This window comes from Sinocyclocheilus rhinocerous, unplaced genomic scaffold, assembly GCF_001515625.1.
Source record: "Sinocyclocheilus rhinocerous isolate Xijiao unplaced genomic scaffold, SAMN03320098_v1.1 scaffold313, whole genome shotgun sequence".
NCBI classification, from domain to species: Eukaryota; Metazoa; Chordata; class Actinopteri; order Cypriniformes; family Cyprinidae; genus Sinocyclocheilus; species Sinocyclocheilus rhinocerous.
The window spans coordinates 156611-175096 of NW_015627539.1; the positions used below are offsets into that span (position 1 = coordinate 156611).

The following is an 18486-nucleotide window of genomic DNA, read 5'->3' on the forward strand; positions in this document are numbered from 1 at the left end:
CTTCGCACGTGGAACTGAAAGTCTTACCATTACTTGGCACTCGTCAGTGCAAGTCTTTTTTTTTACAGAATTATGCATTGCTGCTGTTTTTCTAACATTTTCTAACACAGCTGCAAATTACAGTCCAACTGAATGGGTGAACACGCACGAATTTACATGCGCGACATGCCCGGAACAGCCTGGATAACAATTGGCTAACACTGCTGTCAATCAAATTAATCAAGAATTATGCAAAACACATTTTATTTATTTTAGTTATTTGAGATGTTATAATAGTTCTATAATTGTGTTAAAATAGATTAAACAATAATTATTTAACAAATATTAGGCTATATGTGTATAATAAACTGGGGGGCCTTTCATCAGAGTGGGTGGGCCTGTGCCCGCCAGACCCGTCTGCTGCCTACGCCCCTGCAGTAGTGTAATAGTGAACAAAGGAGCCAACATTAGTAATATAATGAAACATTTACTAACAAAATACAACATCTACCTCAAGCAATGCGCTGTATTAGGCCATGTCTCCCGGCTCCAGCTCCAACTGCAACTCGCGAGACACATTCACATCACGTTGATTCGGTAGAGTTACACTCACAAGACACTGCACTTATTCGCAATCACAAAAGTACATTATTTCCGCATGCTTTAAAGCCTTGCTGGTTAAACTTTTCATTTGCGTGCTGTTCTAACATGTGCTTATTCAGAGCGTGTGCACCCGAAGCGTCCATACGGGCGGTCATTCAGCACCTGATTACTTAGTTATCGTCTGATTGCGCTAATACTGTCAAAAACACACAAGGCTTACATATAAACACAGTTAATTATGTCTAAAGTGAAAGTAGACAGTTGAGAGAAAGCTCTTAAAGTAGCAGTACTAAACATGGTGCCGCTTATCATTAATGGGATAGTTCACCCAAAAATTTAAATTCTGTCATTATTTACTCAGTCATGTTGTACCAAACATGTATTAATGTTTATTTATTCTTGTGCTGAACACAAAACGCCAACGATTCTTTTGTTTTGAATCAGTGGTTCGGAGCACGCGTCAAACTAGCCAGGTCACGTGATTTCAGCGATCGAGGCTTCGGTACGTCATAAATTGGACATTTCGATATATTACCAATAGGGGGCAGTGAATTCAGTGTTGTTTAATTTAATGTTAGGCTTTGTAAGTTACAAAGACAATAAATTAATCAATAAATATTTCTATATATTTTCCATAGATTATATATAAATTAATAATATTATATAATATTTCAATTGGACTAACTGAATTTCTTTAAAATGAATTTGATCAATTAACATGAACTATTAATTATTTATTAACATTAGCTCAATCAGAAATATGTAAGTTAGAGCCAATGGAAAAAATTTGTTTACCAAACAGTGTAGTTGGAGTAATTAAATATCTCAACTTGTAGTAGCAATTGTTTATTTTCAATTGTCCCAAAAGAAAAAAAAAATAATGTACTAAAAACAGAAATACATTAAACAAAATACAGAACAGAAAACAAAGTTGACATTTTTTCACCTCTCTTTATTAACAAATCACAGAATATTTGGCGGAGGTACCTTATTCTAATTAAGAAAAACACATTCAAGAGGTTTTCTACATCAATTCTGAATAATTTATTAAATACAATTTTCAAAAGCGGTTCACGGCAAAACTAACATTAATGACAAAGTTTCCCCGCATTAAATAGGCAAGTGACAGAACTGAAGTTACTTAATTAATGTCAATCGGTATAGATTTTGATTTATTATTTCATGACATGTATAGCCTAAATATATCCAGCTTTAAGCTGCTTAAAGTGTTACTGACAAAATCTTTAGAAAATGATTTCAGTGATTTACAGTGCTCAATACTCACCATAACGTCTTGAATCTTGATGAATAGGCCTGTAATGAGGAATATGTCTTCTCTTGGGACTGATGTTTGTTTCGTATTTGGCTGAAATCGGCTCCGCTTTATCTCCCGCGCATCCGCATTTGAATTCACAATCCCAACGGTTTTCCTCAGACGCATGTTGCGCAGGTAGGCTACAGTCATTTGAATGTAGGACTTTTTCCACTTAGACAGTATATTGAGATCAATTGTTCGGTGAAACAGCCTATACCACAATCCATCTTTCTGTTTTGGGATAATTATTTGTAAGTGTTTTATTGAGCCGATATGACATTATCAAAATTTTTTTTTTTTTGTAACTTAATGGGACGAAAAAAGAAACATTAATGGAGCTGTTTTCAGCATAGTAGGCATTATGTGCATATTTTGAATAAATTTAATGAATGTGGTTACAGGAATTTTGATGAAGACACTGTGAGATACCCGTTAGTCAGTTTTAATTCGTTCTATTCTCTAAAAGACATTCTACAATCGAAACTGATCTGGTTTCAAATATAAGCAGTATTAATGCAGCGATGGGCGCTTTCAAAACACTGGTTCACGAAGATCCGAAACGTCAACGATTCTTTTGTTTTGAATCAGTGGTTCGGAGCACGCGTCAAACTAGCCAGGTCACGTGATTTCAGCGATCGAGGCTTCGGTACGTCATAAATTGGACATTTCGATATATTACCAATAGGGGGCAGTGAATTCAGTGTTGTTTAATTTAATGTTAGGCTTTGTAAGTTACAAAGACAATAAATTAATCAATAAATATTTCTATATATTTTCCATAGATTATATATAAATTAATAATATTATATAATATTTCAATTGGACTAACTGAATTTCTTTAAAATGAATTTGATCAATTAACATGAACTATTAATTATTTATTAACATTAGCTCAATCAGAAATATGTAAGTTAGAGCCAATGGAAAAAATTTGTTTACCAAACAGTGTAGTTGGAGTAATTAAATATCTCAACTTGTAGTAGCAATTGTTTATTTTCAATTGTCCCAAAAGAAAAAAAAAATAATGTACTAAAAACAGAAATACATTAAACAAAATACAGAACAGAAAACAAAGTTGACATTTTTTCACCTCTCTTTATTAACAAATCACAGAATATTTGGCGGAGGTACCTTATTCTAATTAAGAAAAACACATTCAAGAGGTTTTCTACATCAATTCTGAATAATTTATTAAATACAATTTTCAAAAGCGGTTCACGGCAAAACTAACATTAATGACAAAGTTTCCCCGCATTAAATAGGCAAGTGACAGAACTGAAGTTACTTAATTAATGTCAATCGGTATAGATTTTGATTTATTATTTCATGACATGTATAGCCTAAATATATCCAGCTTTAAGCTGCTTAAAGTGTTACTGACAAAATCTTTAGAAAATGATTTCAGTGATTTACAGTGCTCAATACTCACCATAACGTCTTGAATCTTGATGAATAGGCCTGTAATGAGGAATATGTCTTCTCTTGGGACTGATGTTTGTTTCGTATTTGGCTGAAATCGGCTCCGCTTTATCTCCCGCGCATCCGCATTTGAATTCACAATCCCAACGGTTTTCCTCAGACGCATGTTGCGCAGGTAGGCTACAGTCATTTGAATGTAGGACTTTTTCCACTTAGACAGTATATTGAGATCAATTGTTCGGTGAAACAGCCTATACCACAATCCATCTTTCTGTTTTGGGATAATTATTTGTAAGTGTTTTATTGAGCCGATATGACATTATCAAAATTTTTTTTTTTTTGTAACTTAATGGGACGAAAAAAGAAACATTAATGGAGCTGTTTTCAGCATAGTAGGCATTATGTGCATATTTTGAATAAATTTAATGAATGTGGGGTTACAGGATTTGATGAAGACACTCTGAAACAATGCAAAGGCACAGTCTGACTCAATTATTTAATTCTTTGAATGAAAATGATGAACAATTACACTGACTTTCTGTTTTGCAGAAGCTCAGTGAGAAAAACTACAGGATTTTCTCACACCAGACATTTTAGAAGTTGTCGTTGCCTCCCGCCAGCTTCTCTCCTTCAAGATTATTGTCTGATATTCAAAGGTATTCAAACATATGTGACCCTGCCTGTGAAAACCCAGCTCAAGTATTTTTTTTGTGATTTACTGTTAAGATGTAAAACTTTTTGTGAAAATATAACCTTTATATCTTTAATATTGACTGAGTAAGGCCATGTCAAAGATTGAAATCAGTTAAATTAATGGTTGAAATCAAACTTTGGTGCTTGTTATATCATAATTAGATTATGAGACTTTAGCCTGGATTTCACAGACAGGGTCACATATTGTCAAGTTAATTCTTCTGTAGCAACGAGGCTGACACAGTCAGACAACAGTTATTCTTTCCATCAGTTACGGTTCTGCCTTGCACAGATTAATGAACCTATGTTATTCTTTGTACAACACAGCATTATACAGCATTAGAAAAACATGCCAAGAATCAGTAAATGAAACGTACAGGAATACATGAAATGGATATTGAATAAATAAATATAAATATGCAATGCTAATCACCTGACTTGACTATTCTCATGAGAATATTATGCTTGTGTTTCACTGTGAAACTCTTTTCCCACTCAAAGCAGGTAGAAGTCTTCTCTTAAGTGTGAATTCTCATGTGACCCTCAAGGTTTCGTTTCACTGTGAAACTCTTTCCACATTCAGTGCAGGTGAAAGGCCTTTCTCCAGTGTGAATTTTCATGTGACTCTCAAGGCTTTGTTTCACTTTAAAACTCTTTTTACATTGAGGGCAGGTGAAAGGCTTTTCTCCAGTGTGAATTCTCATGTGACTGTCCAGATTTCGTTTCACTGTGAAACTCCTTTCACATTCAGTGCAAGTGAAAGGCTTTTCTCCAGTGTGAATTCTCATGTGACTGGTGAGGTTTCGTTTTACTGTAAAACTTGTTCCACGTTTAGAGCAGCTGAAAGGCTTTTCCCCTGTGTGAATTCTCATGTGAATCTCAAGGTTTCGTTTAATTGTGAAACTCTTTTCACAATGAGGACAGTTAAACGGCTTCTCTCCAGTGTGACTTCTCATGTGACATTTAAGTTGTCCTTGTTGTGCAAATCTCTTTCCACACTGAGGGCAGGTGAAAGGTTTTTCTCCAGTGTGAGTTCGAATGTGATTCTTAAAGTGTTGTTTTACTGTAAAACTCTTTTCACATTGAGGCCAGTTGAACGGCTTCTCTCCAGTGTGAATTCTCATATGCTTTTGAAGACTTGTTTGTTGAACAAAACACATGCTACACTGATGGCAAATGAAAGAACCTTCTTTTAGTTCCCCCAGATCTAAAACAATAATAAAAAAAATAATATAAAAAAATAAATTCAAGGACAGTAAATGTTAGATAGTTATAGATTTGCAACCCTGAATGCAACAGAGGTCATTAAATTTGACAACGTTTATACAAATCTAGTATTGTGTAGCCTAAATTCACTTTGCTTTAGCATCTATATATATATATATAGAGAGAGAGAGAGAGAGAGAGAGAGAGAGAGAGCACTCTGTTAGACACTGTTAGTCTCAATTTACCCCTGGTACTAATATCCATCTCACTTTTATCTGTTAATACACAGGTGTAAAAAGGATCCAACACTTTCTGTGATTCGCTGACTGAAATCACATTTTTTACAGAACATTTTAATCAAACTAATTTTAAAATATATTTGGTCTGACAAATTCCCAATTATTACGGACATTTAGTAACCACTTACATGTATCAAATTTTAGACAATTTTTCATTAGTCACGACCAACAATTACCATATTCTTTTAACTTATTTGATTCTTTGTAAGTGACAACTAACCATTTTACACTGTCTTTTATAATCCCGCTCTTCACCAGGTGAGGACTGGCAGGTTTTCGTCTGCACATCTGGTGTCTCTGGGGTTTAATTGTTTTCATGCTGCTCCATCTTTATCACCAGGAAATGTTGGACCCCATTTCTTTCACAGATCGCTCAATGAGTCATTTTTGTTCACTCTACCCACTAACAAATATTATGCAACCAAAAATCATATTATAAATTTAAAATAAGCAATTAAATATTTAAAATAAGCAATGACAAAACACTGAGAAAGGTGATCCAAATCTTTATTTTGAATCAGTGGTTCGGAGTGCGAATCAACTGTCCAAGACAAGTCACGTGATTTCAGCAAATGAGGCTTCACTATGCCATGCATTGGTTCGAAACTTTTAGACATTTCAATGATTCACCTCTAGGGGGTGTTGATCTGTTTAATACATAATTCAGCATCTAATATGGTTTTAACCATTTTTGTTTCCGTTTTAATGTGCACAATTGAGTTTCTCGATTCAGTTTCAATAATGTATTTATGGGAAAAAATATATAATTTGGCACTGGAAGAGTTTTTTCTGTATGTGTAGCACTCTACATTTGTCTCTTGAACTTAGTCTTATTCAGATGGAGTTTTCTCTCATTTCAGCACACAAAATGACGGTAGATGCTTGTCCCTTTGTGTTTAAAGTTTTTATATTATGCATATAGTTTGGGTCTAAGAGCTCTAAATGTTTTTCTTTGCACAACGTAAGATTACACATCATTAGAAAAACATGGCAAAATAAATATTTAAAAAAGTGTGACGTGACATGTGGCCAAGTATGGTGACCCATACTCGGAATTAGTGCTCTGCATTTATCCCATCCAAAGTGCACACACACAGCAGTGAACACACACACACACCGTGAACACACACCCGGACCAGTGGGCAGCCATTTTTTTTGCTGTTACTCACCCTCGAAGCATCCTAGGTGTATATGACTTTCTTCTTCAGAAGAATCTAGTCGGAGTTATATTAAAAATTGTCCTGGCTATTCCAAGCTCTATCATTGCAGTCTGCGGGTGTTGCAGTTGAACAGTCCACAAGTCCTCAAATAAAGCGTGCGCATCCATAATAAAAGGCGCCTCACACGGCTCCGGGGGGTGAATAAAGGCCTTCTGTAGTGAATCCATGCGTTTTTGTAAGAAAAATATCCATATTTCAAACGTAATAAACACTGTTCTCTCACTTCCATTATCTGTCATACGCGGAAGCATAGACGGAAGGCGTATGACGTATGCGCAGCGCGCACGCCTCTGAGATATGTTAGTCTCACGAGTTTGTTTAAGGAGCAAGGGAAGCAAAGTTTCCTTACTTTAGCAAAGGAAAAACAGTCTCCTCTTGGCATTTATCGAAATCCTCAGACATTTCAATTTTTAATATAACTCCGACTGTATTCGTCTGAAAGAAGAAAGTCATATACACTTAGGATGCTTCAAGGGTGAGTAAAACACAAGCCAATTTTCATTTTTGGGTGAACTAACCCTTTAAGGAAGGCAATATATAATGTATATAGGGATATATAAAATGTATATATGATAAATGAGTAAAGAAATATACAAATAATGGGAAAAAAACTTAAAAACATTGCTATTTAACTAACTACAGTAGTCAAAATTTGAAGTGGATCAAAACCTTTCATCAAAGTTGTCCTAAAACCAAAACAATACCCGTTCTTGTCTTAGGACAACTTTGATGAACTTTTTTGATCCACTTCAAATGTTGACTACTGTATGTATTTCTGTTAGGGCTATACAAGTTTTAAACGAATCATCAAGATTATGACTGCAGTTGCTGCAAGTAAACTAATTGTAAAAACTCTCAGTTACGGTATTCCATTTAGTCTTATTGTGTCAAATGGCCTAATCATTTAAACAGATTGACTATATCACATATTCAATAGCTGGTGGGTTTTCTGGTCTGTCGAAAGGCCTCTGTCCAGTGTGAATTCTCATGTGTCTCGTAAGGCGCTGTTTCATTGTGAAACTCTTTTCACACTCGGAGCAGGTGAAAGGTCTCTCTCCAGTGTGAATTCTCATGTGTCTCTCAAGGTTTTGTCTCATTCTGCAACTCTTTCCACACAGAGGGCAAATGAAAGGCTTTTCTCCAGTGTGAATTCTCATGTGATTCTGAAGGTTTTGTCTCAATCTGCAACCCTTTCCACATTGAGGGCAGACATAAGGCCTTTCACCAGTGTGAATTCTCATGTGAACATTAAGATTTTGTCTGTCTCTGAAACTGTTTCCACACTCAGGGCATATGTAAGGTTTCTCTCCAGTGTGAATTCTCATGTGTTTCTCAAGGGGTTGTTTAAAAGCAAAACTCCTTCCACACTCAGAGCAGGTGAAAAGCTTCTCTCCAGTGTGAACTTTCATGTGTTGTTTAAGACTCTTGTTCACAATGAAACTCTTTCCACACTCAGGACAGGTAAAGGGTTTCTCTCCTGTGTGATTTCTCATGTGATATTTAAGGTTTTGTTTCACTGTGAAACCTTTTCCACACTCAGAGCAGGCGAAAGGTTTCTCTCCAGTGTGAATTTTCATGTGTTGTTTAAGGATCTTCTTGATTTTGAAACTCTTTCCACACTCGGAGCAGGTGAAAGGTTTCTCTTCAGAGTGAACTTTCATGTGTTGTTTAAGGATCCTCTTCATTTTGAAACTCTTTCCACACTCGGAGCAGGTGAAAGGTTTCTCTTCAGAGTGAACTTTCATGTGTTGTTTAAGGATCCTCTTCATTTTGAAACTCTTTCCACACTCGGAGCAGGTGAAAGGTTTCTCTTCAGAGTGAATGGTCATGTGGTCTTTAAGGATCCTCTTCTTTTTGAAACTCTTTCCACATTCAGAGCAGGTGAAAGCTTTCTCTTCAGAGTGAATGGTCATGTGGTCTTTAAGGATCCTCTTCTTTTTGAAACTCTTTCCACATTCAGAGCAGCTGAAAGCTTTCTCTTCAGAGTGACTTCTCATGTGCTGCTTAAGGTTTGCTTGTTGAATGAAAGGCATCCCACGTTGATGGCGAGTGACAGAATCTTCTTTCAGTTCCTTCTGATCTAAAATAAACATCTCAGTAATCAATTTAAGGGCAATAAATAATATTACTGCATTATTGTTGCAGTGTTCTTGATGCTAGTTTTATTTATTTTTTTATTTATTTGGTGTTGCAGTTAGTTGGCCATGAGCGAGGGTGCGTCTGAAATCGCATACTGCTTAGTAGGTACTACATTTGAAATTGAACGTACTACTCGACCGTTAAAAAAGTACGTTCTATATAGTATGAATGAGAGTAGTATGAATGGAATTCGGACGTACTACATCCGCCATGTTGATGTTGTCACGTGACATGCGTCTTCACAACAGCGCCAAAATCATCCGGGTACTTCTCGCCTACTGTTTTTCGAATACTATGAATTCGGACATACTACTCGCCTCGCATACTGTTTTTCGCCTACTATATAGTATAGAAGTATGCGATTTCGGACGCAGCTCGAGAGTCTTGATGATTTAGCCATTTTTAGAATTTTTTCTGTTGTTACACACAGCAGACAAAATAACAGACTCAGAAATAGACCCTGAGTCTGGAGGCACTATTATTATTATCACACGTCAATATATTGGTATATTCAACTGTATGTATAAATATATGTTCCAACTATAATTATGTTTTGCTCCCCAGTTTCTCTAACCTGTTACGTGAATTAATTGGTTTTCGCATGGAGGAGGCATTTGGCATTAAATACAATTGGGATCAATTTCTCCAATGACAACATCTTTGAGAAATTGGGCATTTTATCACTGCCCTGTCTCGACGGCCTTTGGCATCTCTGGAGTCAGTTTTAGTCAACGAATTTTAAAGTAGCCTAGTTGGTCTGACAAAACATCTGGAGCAAGCTAAACACTTGTCTATCATTTGACACACGTAATTTTTCAATAGTCAAGATCAAACAATAACCGAATTAACAGATTATTTTTATGTGGCAAATAACCAACTTACATTGTCTTTTATTCTCCCGCCTTTGCCTAGGTGAGGACTGGCCGGTTTTTGTCTTCACATCTGGCATTGTATGGCTGTTTTCATGCTGTTCCATCTTTATAACCAGGCAATTTTCCATCCCGATTATTTCGAAGATCGCTCCATCAGTCAGGTTTGATTCACCGTTTTCCTTATTAGAGATTCCACACCTAAATCTGTTTTGATTTAAAACAGGAAAGCATAATGTGGTAATGGGCAAATTCACAACACGAAGCTTCGAAACTATGAATCTTTTGTTTTGAATCAGGGTTTCGAAACCGACCAATCACGTGGTTTCAGCAAACGATGCTTCGTTACGTCACATACTGGTTTGATTCTTTTTGGAATTTAAATGTTTCGCCGCTAGAGGGCAATAAATAAATAAACCAGCGTCTAATGTAGTTTTTAACTGATCGGGGTTCAGTTTTATAATGTAGGTTCGTACAAATTAATAAAATCAAGAACAAAAATAAACATACACTTAATGTGTTTTGTATATTGCATTTAATCGATTACACTGGCCTTTGCAAATGATTTGTAAATGTGTCATTAAATACACGTTCGGTCTGTGTTCTCGTTGCACGTGGTTTTGGCCAGCAGGTGTCGCAAGTGTAAGGCGTTTCGAGCGTTTCAAAAGAGAATCGTTTTACAAATCAGTTGGATCAATTGATTTTATGTCTAAAAGCTCCATTTAGCTCCGCATTATTTTAATAAATAATAATATAAAACTAGGTACCCAGCATGCATCCGCATTATTTTAATAAATAATAGCGGTCTCTATCCAAACTTCGTGTGAGCAGTTATAATCTACAAAGTAACGCGAGGGGATATTATAGCATAGAAAATGTGTGCATCACAGTGCCATTAAATCGAGCTTATGTTTGATCCGGTGCATAATAATGTGGTTACCTAAATGTTTATACAACAAAGCATTGCCTTTTCAATTTTTTCCCCACACCTCATTGTACTATGTGAAAGGATGAGTGTCTCTTATAAACAATGCAACAACAGATGAAAATCTACTATTATACCTGTATAATTATTTATGAGCTTTAGCTGTAGTACAGATCAGGAATAATCAATATCCAGATTAAATCTCTCTAACACACTTCTAGCTGCATATACCATGAAACATTTTAAATATAGCCTATTTTACTTTATTTAAACAGTATATTTCACAAACACGCCAAGCTTTATTCCAATTATAAATACACTGGTCCACAATACGCTTTTGACCTGTATAACCTGTTATAATATTCCTATATTTATTAGTACAACTGTGTTTAAGAATATCAATGTCTCCTAGGAACATGCGGTCTTTCCCAGTTAACACTTAGATCTCACAGTGATGTCACCATGAGCTCCCAGGATACTCGTGATGAGGTCACAGTGAGCTAAAAGTGTAACCTCATTGTGTGCTCATAATGTGAGGTCAAAGTGCACTCACTGCACAGAGACTAGGTACCCAGCATGCATTGCAGCATGAAGCTTTTGATTGTCACCATTGTTGAGATTCATACACTGATTCTTGATGTTTCTCTTGGTTTTTAAATGACGGTGATGTGATTCATCATGCTTTTAAAATCCTTCGTAAATTACACTGTTGGATCCTATACTGTATAATCAAAGAGCTATTATAATTAGAAACATTAGATTAACTCCTCACAAAGATTGCATACTGAATCTGGAGGAAGATTGTGTTGTCTCCAATAACAAACCGATATCACCTGGTTGCGGTCTCTTTTTGGTATTCCTTGCCGTAACAAATGTTCTTTACAAACACCGTTACAGCAGCCCAAAAAATATAATGTTATAAAGTCAAGGCAAACACTAATCACCTTGATTGTAGCGTCAAATGAAACAATAAAAATCATCATCTAAATCTCTGTTTATTCTCAATAAGCGCTTTTGTAGATGTCTGACAGAAATAAAGTCAGTCTGGTTAATAATGAGTGAAGCTGGTGATGCTGTTTGTGGAGTTGTTTAATCATTCTCTGCTGAGATCACGAAAGATTTGTGGAGTTGTTTAATTATTCTCTGCTGAGATCACCAAAGATTTAATGTCTTTTGTATTTCAGTTGATTAGTTATGCGAGAAAACAGCCAAATGATACCAAAAACACAAACTCTTCAATCAAGCAATTTTTATTTGAGGTCGGGGTGGGAGAGGGACAAAATCTTCCTAAACTGTTTGAGCAAACAGGGAAAACATGCCATATGAATAAAAGCACTGAATTGAAAAGATCAGCAAGTATTATGCAAAATTCCCATGACCATTTCAATTACCACATCCCTGACAACTTCCCGGACCACATCCCAGACAACTTCCCTGACCGTGGCCGCTTCCCTGACCACTTGCCTGACCGTGACCCCTTCCCTCGCCCTGACCGCTTCCCTGGCCATAGCCGCTTCCCTGGCCATAATCACTTCCCTGGCCGTGGCCGCTTCCCTCGCCCTGACCGCTTCCCTGACCGTGGCCGCTTCCCTGACCCTGACCGCTTCCCTGACCATAACCGCTTCCCTGACCGCTTCCCTGGCCATAACCGCTTCCCTGACCGCTTCCCTGGCCCTGGCCGCTTCCCTGGCCCTGGCCGCTTCCCTGGCCCTGGCCGCTTCCCTGGCCCTGACCCTGGCCGCTTCCCTGGCCCTGACCCTGGCCCTGTCCCTGACCCTGGCCCCTTCCCTGGCCCTGACCCTGATTCCCTGGCCGCTTCCCTGACCATGACCGCTTCCCTGACCGCTTCCTTGGCCGCTTCCCTGGCCCTGACCGCTTCCCTGGCCGCTTCCCTGACCATGACCGCTTCCCTGACCGCTTCCTTGGCCGCTTCCCTGGCCCTGACCGCTTCCCTGGCCGCTTCCCTGACCCTGACCCTGGCCGCTTCCCTGGCCCTGACCCTGGCCCTGTCCCTGACCCTGGCCCCTTCCCTGGCCCTGACCCTGACCGGTATGGGACATTGACCCGGCTTCACTGTGTGGACACCGATAATCAGCTTTAGTTTGTGCATATAGACAGTATGCCACTTCAATATACAGCACGAAACACTCACAGCATGAACGGCAAGTGTTACCTACAGAGTGAATTATGTTCTAAGTATTATTACTCTTTATTTTGTAACGCCATATGGTGCTTAAACTACCCAAAGGGATGAATTCAAACCTACTTTAGATGAGAACAACAAAGTCTCTGCTTAAAACTTGCATTGAACTCAATGCGTTACTCGTGTGCGCGTTTTTTTTTTGGACCTTTAGCGTCCATTATTAACTGAAACTCACTGAAAACAGGCGGCACGCAAACAGGCCCACAGTCAAATCGACAGCATTTGAGTCCTCCAGGGCAGTCTTTATCAGAAGAACATCCTCGATGGGATGGCACGACCGTCAGCCTTGCCGGACAGAAACCGTCCACTAGAGGATTCAAGAGGATCATTAGGGGAGGCCAGGGAGTGCGGTTTCAGCATTTGTAAATCAGGGGTTTCGCAATGGGTCTCAAACCCAAATACAAATTTTACGTATTTGTCTGCTTCAAATCAAAAGGGTTTTAAAACCCTTCTACTCATTCCTAAACTGCGTTAATTACTTTCAAAGACTGAGTCACTTATTTCTGCATTGTGCAGTGTAATGAAGTCAACAGATCTTCTCACCTGTGGTTCGTCTTTGAATAGCCTGAGTTATGCTCAAGTATCCGAGCAGACACGATAACACAGCAATCAATGAGAAATACACTCGAGCTGCCATCCTCCCCGAACTGCGATCTCACAACGATCTCTGCTGGTTAATGCGCTTAATTGGTGCGTCAGGAGGAGCGAAGCGCACAAAACTAAAACGAATACTTGTTGCTGCAATCTCAGCCTCTGTAAAATGGGGTTTTAAAGATCCAAGGTGATCAGGTCAATTCCAGCCCTGATCAAACTCACCTGCCTGTAGCTTTCTAGTAATCTGGAATGCCTTGATTAGCTTGTTCAGGTGTGCTTGATTGGGGTTGGATGAGCTGAATGCTGCGTTCATGCCATGCCATAATAATTAAGGTAGCCTAATTACAAGAGGATTGTGCGTTTCTATGGCGACACTATCAACTGCAAAATGAATCTGCAGTGGTCAGATGGTACAGCGATTATGTTGTGGTACCAATAGGTGTGTTCGACTTCATGCTGCGAAGACCGAAGCATGCCGGTTCTTCTTCTTCTTCTTCTGCTCCTCCTCCTCCTCCTTCTTCTTCTTCTTCTTCTTTTTAAATTAACCAGAACAAAATATACAACAGTAGCCTAATGTACAAGAGTGTGCAAACCATTTATTCAGTAATCAACAACTGTATATAGTAATATAGTCTTCTGAAGAAAACGGATGAAATTTGGCTTGGACCCTGACCTTCTTCTAATGTATGTGAAATTTTCCCAAAATAATGAAAACGATGTACAAGAAAAGTAAAGTTATTATTATTACGTTCATTGGAATAATACATAGGCTACATATCAAAAATATCTAACTTGAATGTATTTGTTTTCCTTCTAATTACATTTTCCATATCCACCCAAAAAAAAAAAAAAACCTTGTGTAGACACAATTACAAAATAGATGGATAACATAGACTCATTTCCCATTGAGCAAACAATTAACAGGAGTGCATATGGAAATGAAAACGCACATCTATATAGCTTATTGTTCTCTTTTCTTTTTTTAACTCCTCTTGAAATGAGATCTGAAGAAGCTGAAAGCATTAAGTAAAGGCTGAAAACTCATCTTATCTTGAAGAACACTAGTCTAGTGGGAAAGAGTGGAGCCGAAGCACAAAGACTATATTATTTTGGAGTGTGGGCCGAGCTTATATCCACTGTTTCTTTGTTTTACATACAAACACTATTGTGTATCAATCCAAGTTAGGGCATCCAATTCACATCTACTGTGAATATATATAAAATAACAATAGACTAACTCTAACACTAACTCTTGGCAGTGTTAGATATGGATTGCAGTATTATTTTGTTGTATTTATGGGCTTTAAATCATGTTGGGGCTGTGCCCAGAATGTGGTTTAATCTTTATGCTTTTCTTCTTAGGCCATTTTTAGAAATTTCATTCCCATTAGGATAATAAAACGTACACACACAAACACAGAGTTAATTGTCAGTGTAAAGCATTAGTGAAATGTTGCTCAGCTCATGCTCATTTACTCACTGTGTGATTCAACACTGTTGTCAAAAATGACAATTACTTGCTGTGCAAAAGATAACAGCAAGGGCTCTAATGTACCAACCAACACACAGGGCTGTTAAATATATTAAATTCCTGTCACAAACACGTGCTTGATCATTAACTTCAGTAAATGCGGCAACTTAAGTAAACTAGATTTTTACAGTTTCTGTGAGTGATAACAGCACAACTTTCCTCATCAGGCTGTACAATTTCAGGTAGCTATCCTTCATGTCCATGCCGAGAGAAGACATTTAATTGGTGTTACTTTAGATGTTTGTGTAGATTCCTAATACCAAGTATGTGCAATCCCAGCTAACAAAAATATATTCTAAGAACATTTTACTAACGTTCCCATCAGTTATGAAAACATTATTTCTGAATGTTCTGTGAATGTTCAAAACATACATTTTTACAAGTTTTATTCTTGGTTATGCAAATGTTACAGGAACATTCTATTTCATCATTTAGCAAACATAATGGGAATGTTACTTTTGAATGTTCTCTGAACTTTCAGAAACTAGTAACATTAAAAAAAAAGTTTAACATTTAAAAAAAAAAACTAAAACATTTTAAAAACCATGAATCATGTATATAGGTTTTTTTTGTGCTAATGTTTTAAATTTATGACATAAAAAGTTATTTTATAACTAAATTATGAGATACTAAGTCATATTTATAAGATAAAAAGACAACATTGACATAAAAAGACAAACTTATGCATACTAATTTGTAAGAGATTGTAGCTGCAACTGACATAAAAAGTCAATTTTGACATAGAAAACCTTTCATGTTATAATGACTTCTTAGTATGTCATAATTTTGATATTTTACCTAATAATTATGACTATGTCATAATGTTGACTTTTTATGTCATAATAATGATTTAACAACGCAGAAAGGGGAAGAAAAAAAAAACAGAAAGAGACCCACACTGTTTACATTGAATTGAATCAGCTTAAAGGTCTAAGTATGGTCTCCTTGGTAATTAGCATCAATGCAATTGCTGATTATCTCATTAACAAGATTGTAAAGCAGCAGCAGATTATATAATTACAGCTTAAATGCTTTCAAAACCATATACGTAGAATCAGCAGAGTACATGTTAACATCCGTGTACGATGAGACATGCATGAAACAGCACATTCTGTCTATGCTTATGCTGAGTCTTTCAAAATCATGGAACTGCATGCTCCTGATTGGTCAGTTCAACATGTGTGTATGAATAATTCATTTTTAATGAGCGTGGTTGTAAGTGCAGAATAGACTGTGCAGTGAGAAATGGAGGAGTGCGAGAGAGATAAAAAATGAGGCATGGTGAGTGGGTGGATGGATGAATGGAGCTCTGAAGGTTGTGCTGTGCTTAGTACGGATCCCTCTGTTCTCTGTTTGGTGGAGACATATAAAAGTTCTCCATCCATCCTGCATTTTGAAAACATGGTTATTTAAACTAAATCAAATAGATGCAAATAGTTAATAATGAACTATGCCATGACTTTCTGAGTGTAGAAGTCTCACCTTTTTCTAACCCATTTGATTTACGGTTGACTGACAAATATGTATTATCTGAAGTTTATTCGTTTAGTTAAACAGTATAATCCAAATGTATGGAAATCTTATATGCAATTCAAATATGTAAATATTAGAGTTGACTCTGAAATCCTGTTCATTAACAATGCGTTTTGCTTATTACGAAGTATTGGGACACACATGTTTGGACACAGACTTTCCCCTCTTTAAACACAGGGTTTGGACTTTTCAATGTTCCTTCCCCTTAGAGCCTCCAAGTGGATGTTTATTCTGATCGACAGGATGGTCTGAACTTCATACAGACTTTCTCATCAAAGTCCATACTGTGACTGCTGGTCTCAGTGACACACAAGGCCTGTGTGTGTGTGTGTGTGTGTGTGTGTGTGTGTGTTTTCTAGGCCGCTCGGGACACTTCAAAACCTCTCATTCTAGCCTCTTTTTCCCCTCTCGACTTCAAAGCCATCATTCATATTTCTGTTCTATTTCTATTTATTCCTGTTACTACCAGGTTCAGAAACACATACTACCTTACTGGGTTTATCAGCGAGCATGTCATAAACATGCGATCGTGGGAACCATTAGCTGTGTGACACATGTGCTTTTTGCATGTCATGAATCTGTCCTCGGTTCTGACAATGCTCTGGACTAATAGAGGCATTGAATGACGCTCATTTGTATTGTAGACACGTAGACAAACAGTGTGTTCTGCTGCTGTAAACAGCAAATGAATGTTTTCAATGGGCCTCTGAGAGTCGCTCTGTTTGCCTTTAAATGTGTGAATGCATTCTAATTGATTCACTATTTTGTTTTTCTTCAGTGGTGAAAATAATCGTGACATGTTACTGTCTCATGACCTCGCTGTGGGTTTCCATGCTCTCGGAGGTGTAATGGATTCACTGGATTCCCCAATGATGGGCTTCATGATGTGTAACGGAGCCACAGCTACAGAAACATGGGAATGACACACACAAAGATAGTATGACTGTAAAGGGGCGTGCATGAAGAGATTGTGGGAAGGCATGAGAGGTTACAGAATAATAGAAATCAGTACAATTCCCACCAGTCCGAATCTGTCTGGAGAAAACAAACATTACAATTTAATGGAAATGAATGCTATCAGATCATTTTTTTTCTAGGTATTACAAATCTCAAGAACCAGTGATGGAATAGAGGGTCTAAATGTCACAAATTGATCTCTTGGCTTAAAGGAACACAAATTTAAGATGTAAGAAAATGTATTAGATTGTATTTTTTTAAGTTATTATTTGTTATTTATCTGTTTTAAAAAAACAGCACTCTAGAGAATGACATCATATCCTGTTCATCACACCAAACACTGTTAACGTGCTGGAACTGAAGTCAGAAGAAAATGAAAGTCAGGGTAAACACATCCTCCCCTTTGTTGCCATCTCCACGACCATTGAAATCATCTTAATCATCTTTTGAAAATTTCATCACTATTTCTCATTGCATGTCACTCCAGAAGCTTCTGTCAGAACTGAAAGAACTGAACCATCTCTGCCAAGAAAGAGGGAGGCAGAGGGAGATCCTGCCCTTCTGTCCATCATATCTGAGGTACCTGCTGGCTGACACTCACGGACATCCTCCTCTTTTTCATTATTTTCCTTTCCAATTCTACACCCCTTTCACGGTATTTGGGATGCCCCAGGCCTCCGGCAGCAGCTGTTAATGTTGGACATTCTATCTATCTATCTATCTATCTATGTCAGTAATACATAAATTAATTTCTGCACTGTGTGGGCATAAATATTTATTCTAAATTCAGCACAAATCTGTGAAAACAATTACATTTATTCAGTTAAAAATATCAGATAATATCAGATTCAGATAAAATATCAACATGGTTAATATATGGCTGTATGAGATCATTTAACTGAGTTTTTTACTACAATTACATAAATCTTACCTGTTTCATGTATGTATGACTGACAGTGCATCACATTAATTTTTTTTATTATATTAGTTAGGTTAAAGAC

At 37.3% G+C, this 18486-nt stretch overlaps 1 protein-coding gene across 1 annotated transcript; it reads right to left on the reverse strand.

Moving 5' to 3' along the window:
• Positions 1-4527: 4527 nt before the first annotated feature.
• LOC107729552 (gastrula zinc finger protein XlCGF57.1-like) lies at positions 4528-10030 on the reverse strand. The gene is made up of 3 exons (XM_016540116.1): positions 9756-10030; positions 7724-8814; positions 4528-5049 (listed from the first exon to the last, which is right to left on the reverse strand). The coding sequence occupies exons 1-3, from the start codon at positions 9871-9873 to the stop codon at positions 4528-4530; spliced, it is 1731 nt and encodes a 576-aa protein (XP_016395602.1). The 5' UTR covers positions 9874-10030.
• Between the last annotated feature and the right edge of the window lie 8456 nt (positions 10031-18486).

Coding starts and splice junctions, on each gene's coding strand:
- LOC107729552 (XM_016540116.1), bottom strand. CDS start 9,873: ATGGAAAATTGCCTGGTTATAAAGATGGAACAGCATGAAAACAGCCAT. Junction 8,815..9,755: donor GCGGGAGAATAAAAGACAAT/GTAAGTTGGTTA, acceptor TGTTTATTTTAG/ATCAGAAGGAACTGAAAGAA. Junction 5,050..7,723: donor AACAGCGCCTTACGAGACAC/ATGAGAATTCAC, acceptor TTTAAGAATCAC/ATTCGAACTCACACTGGAGA.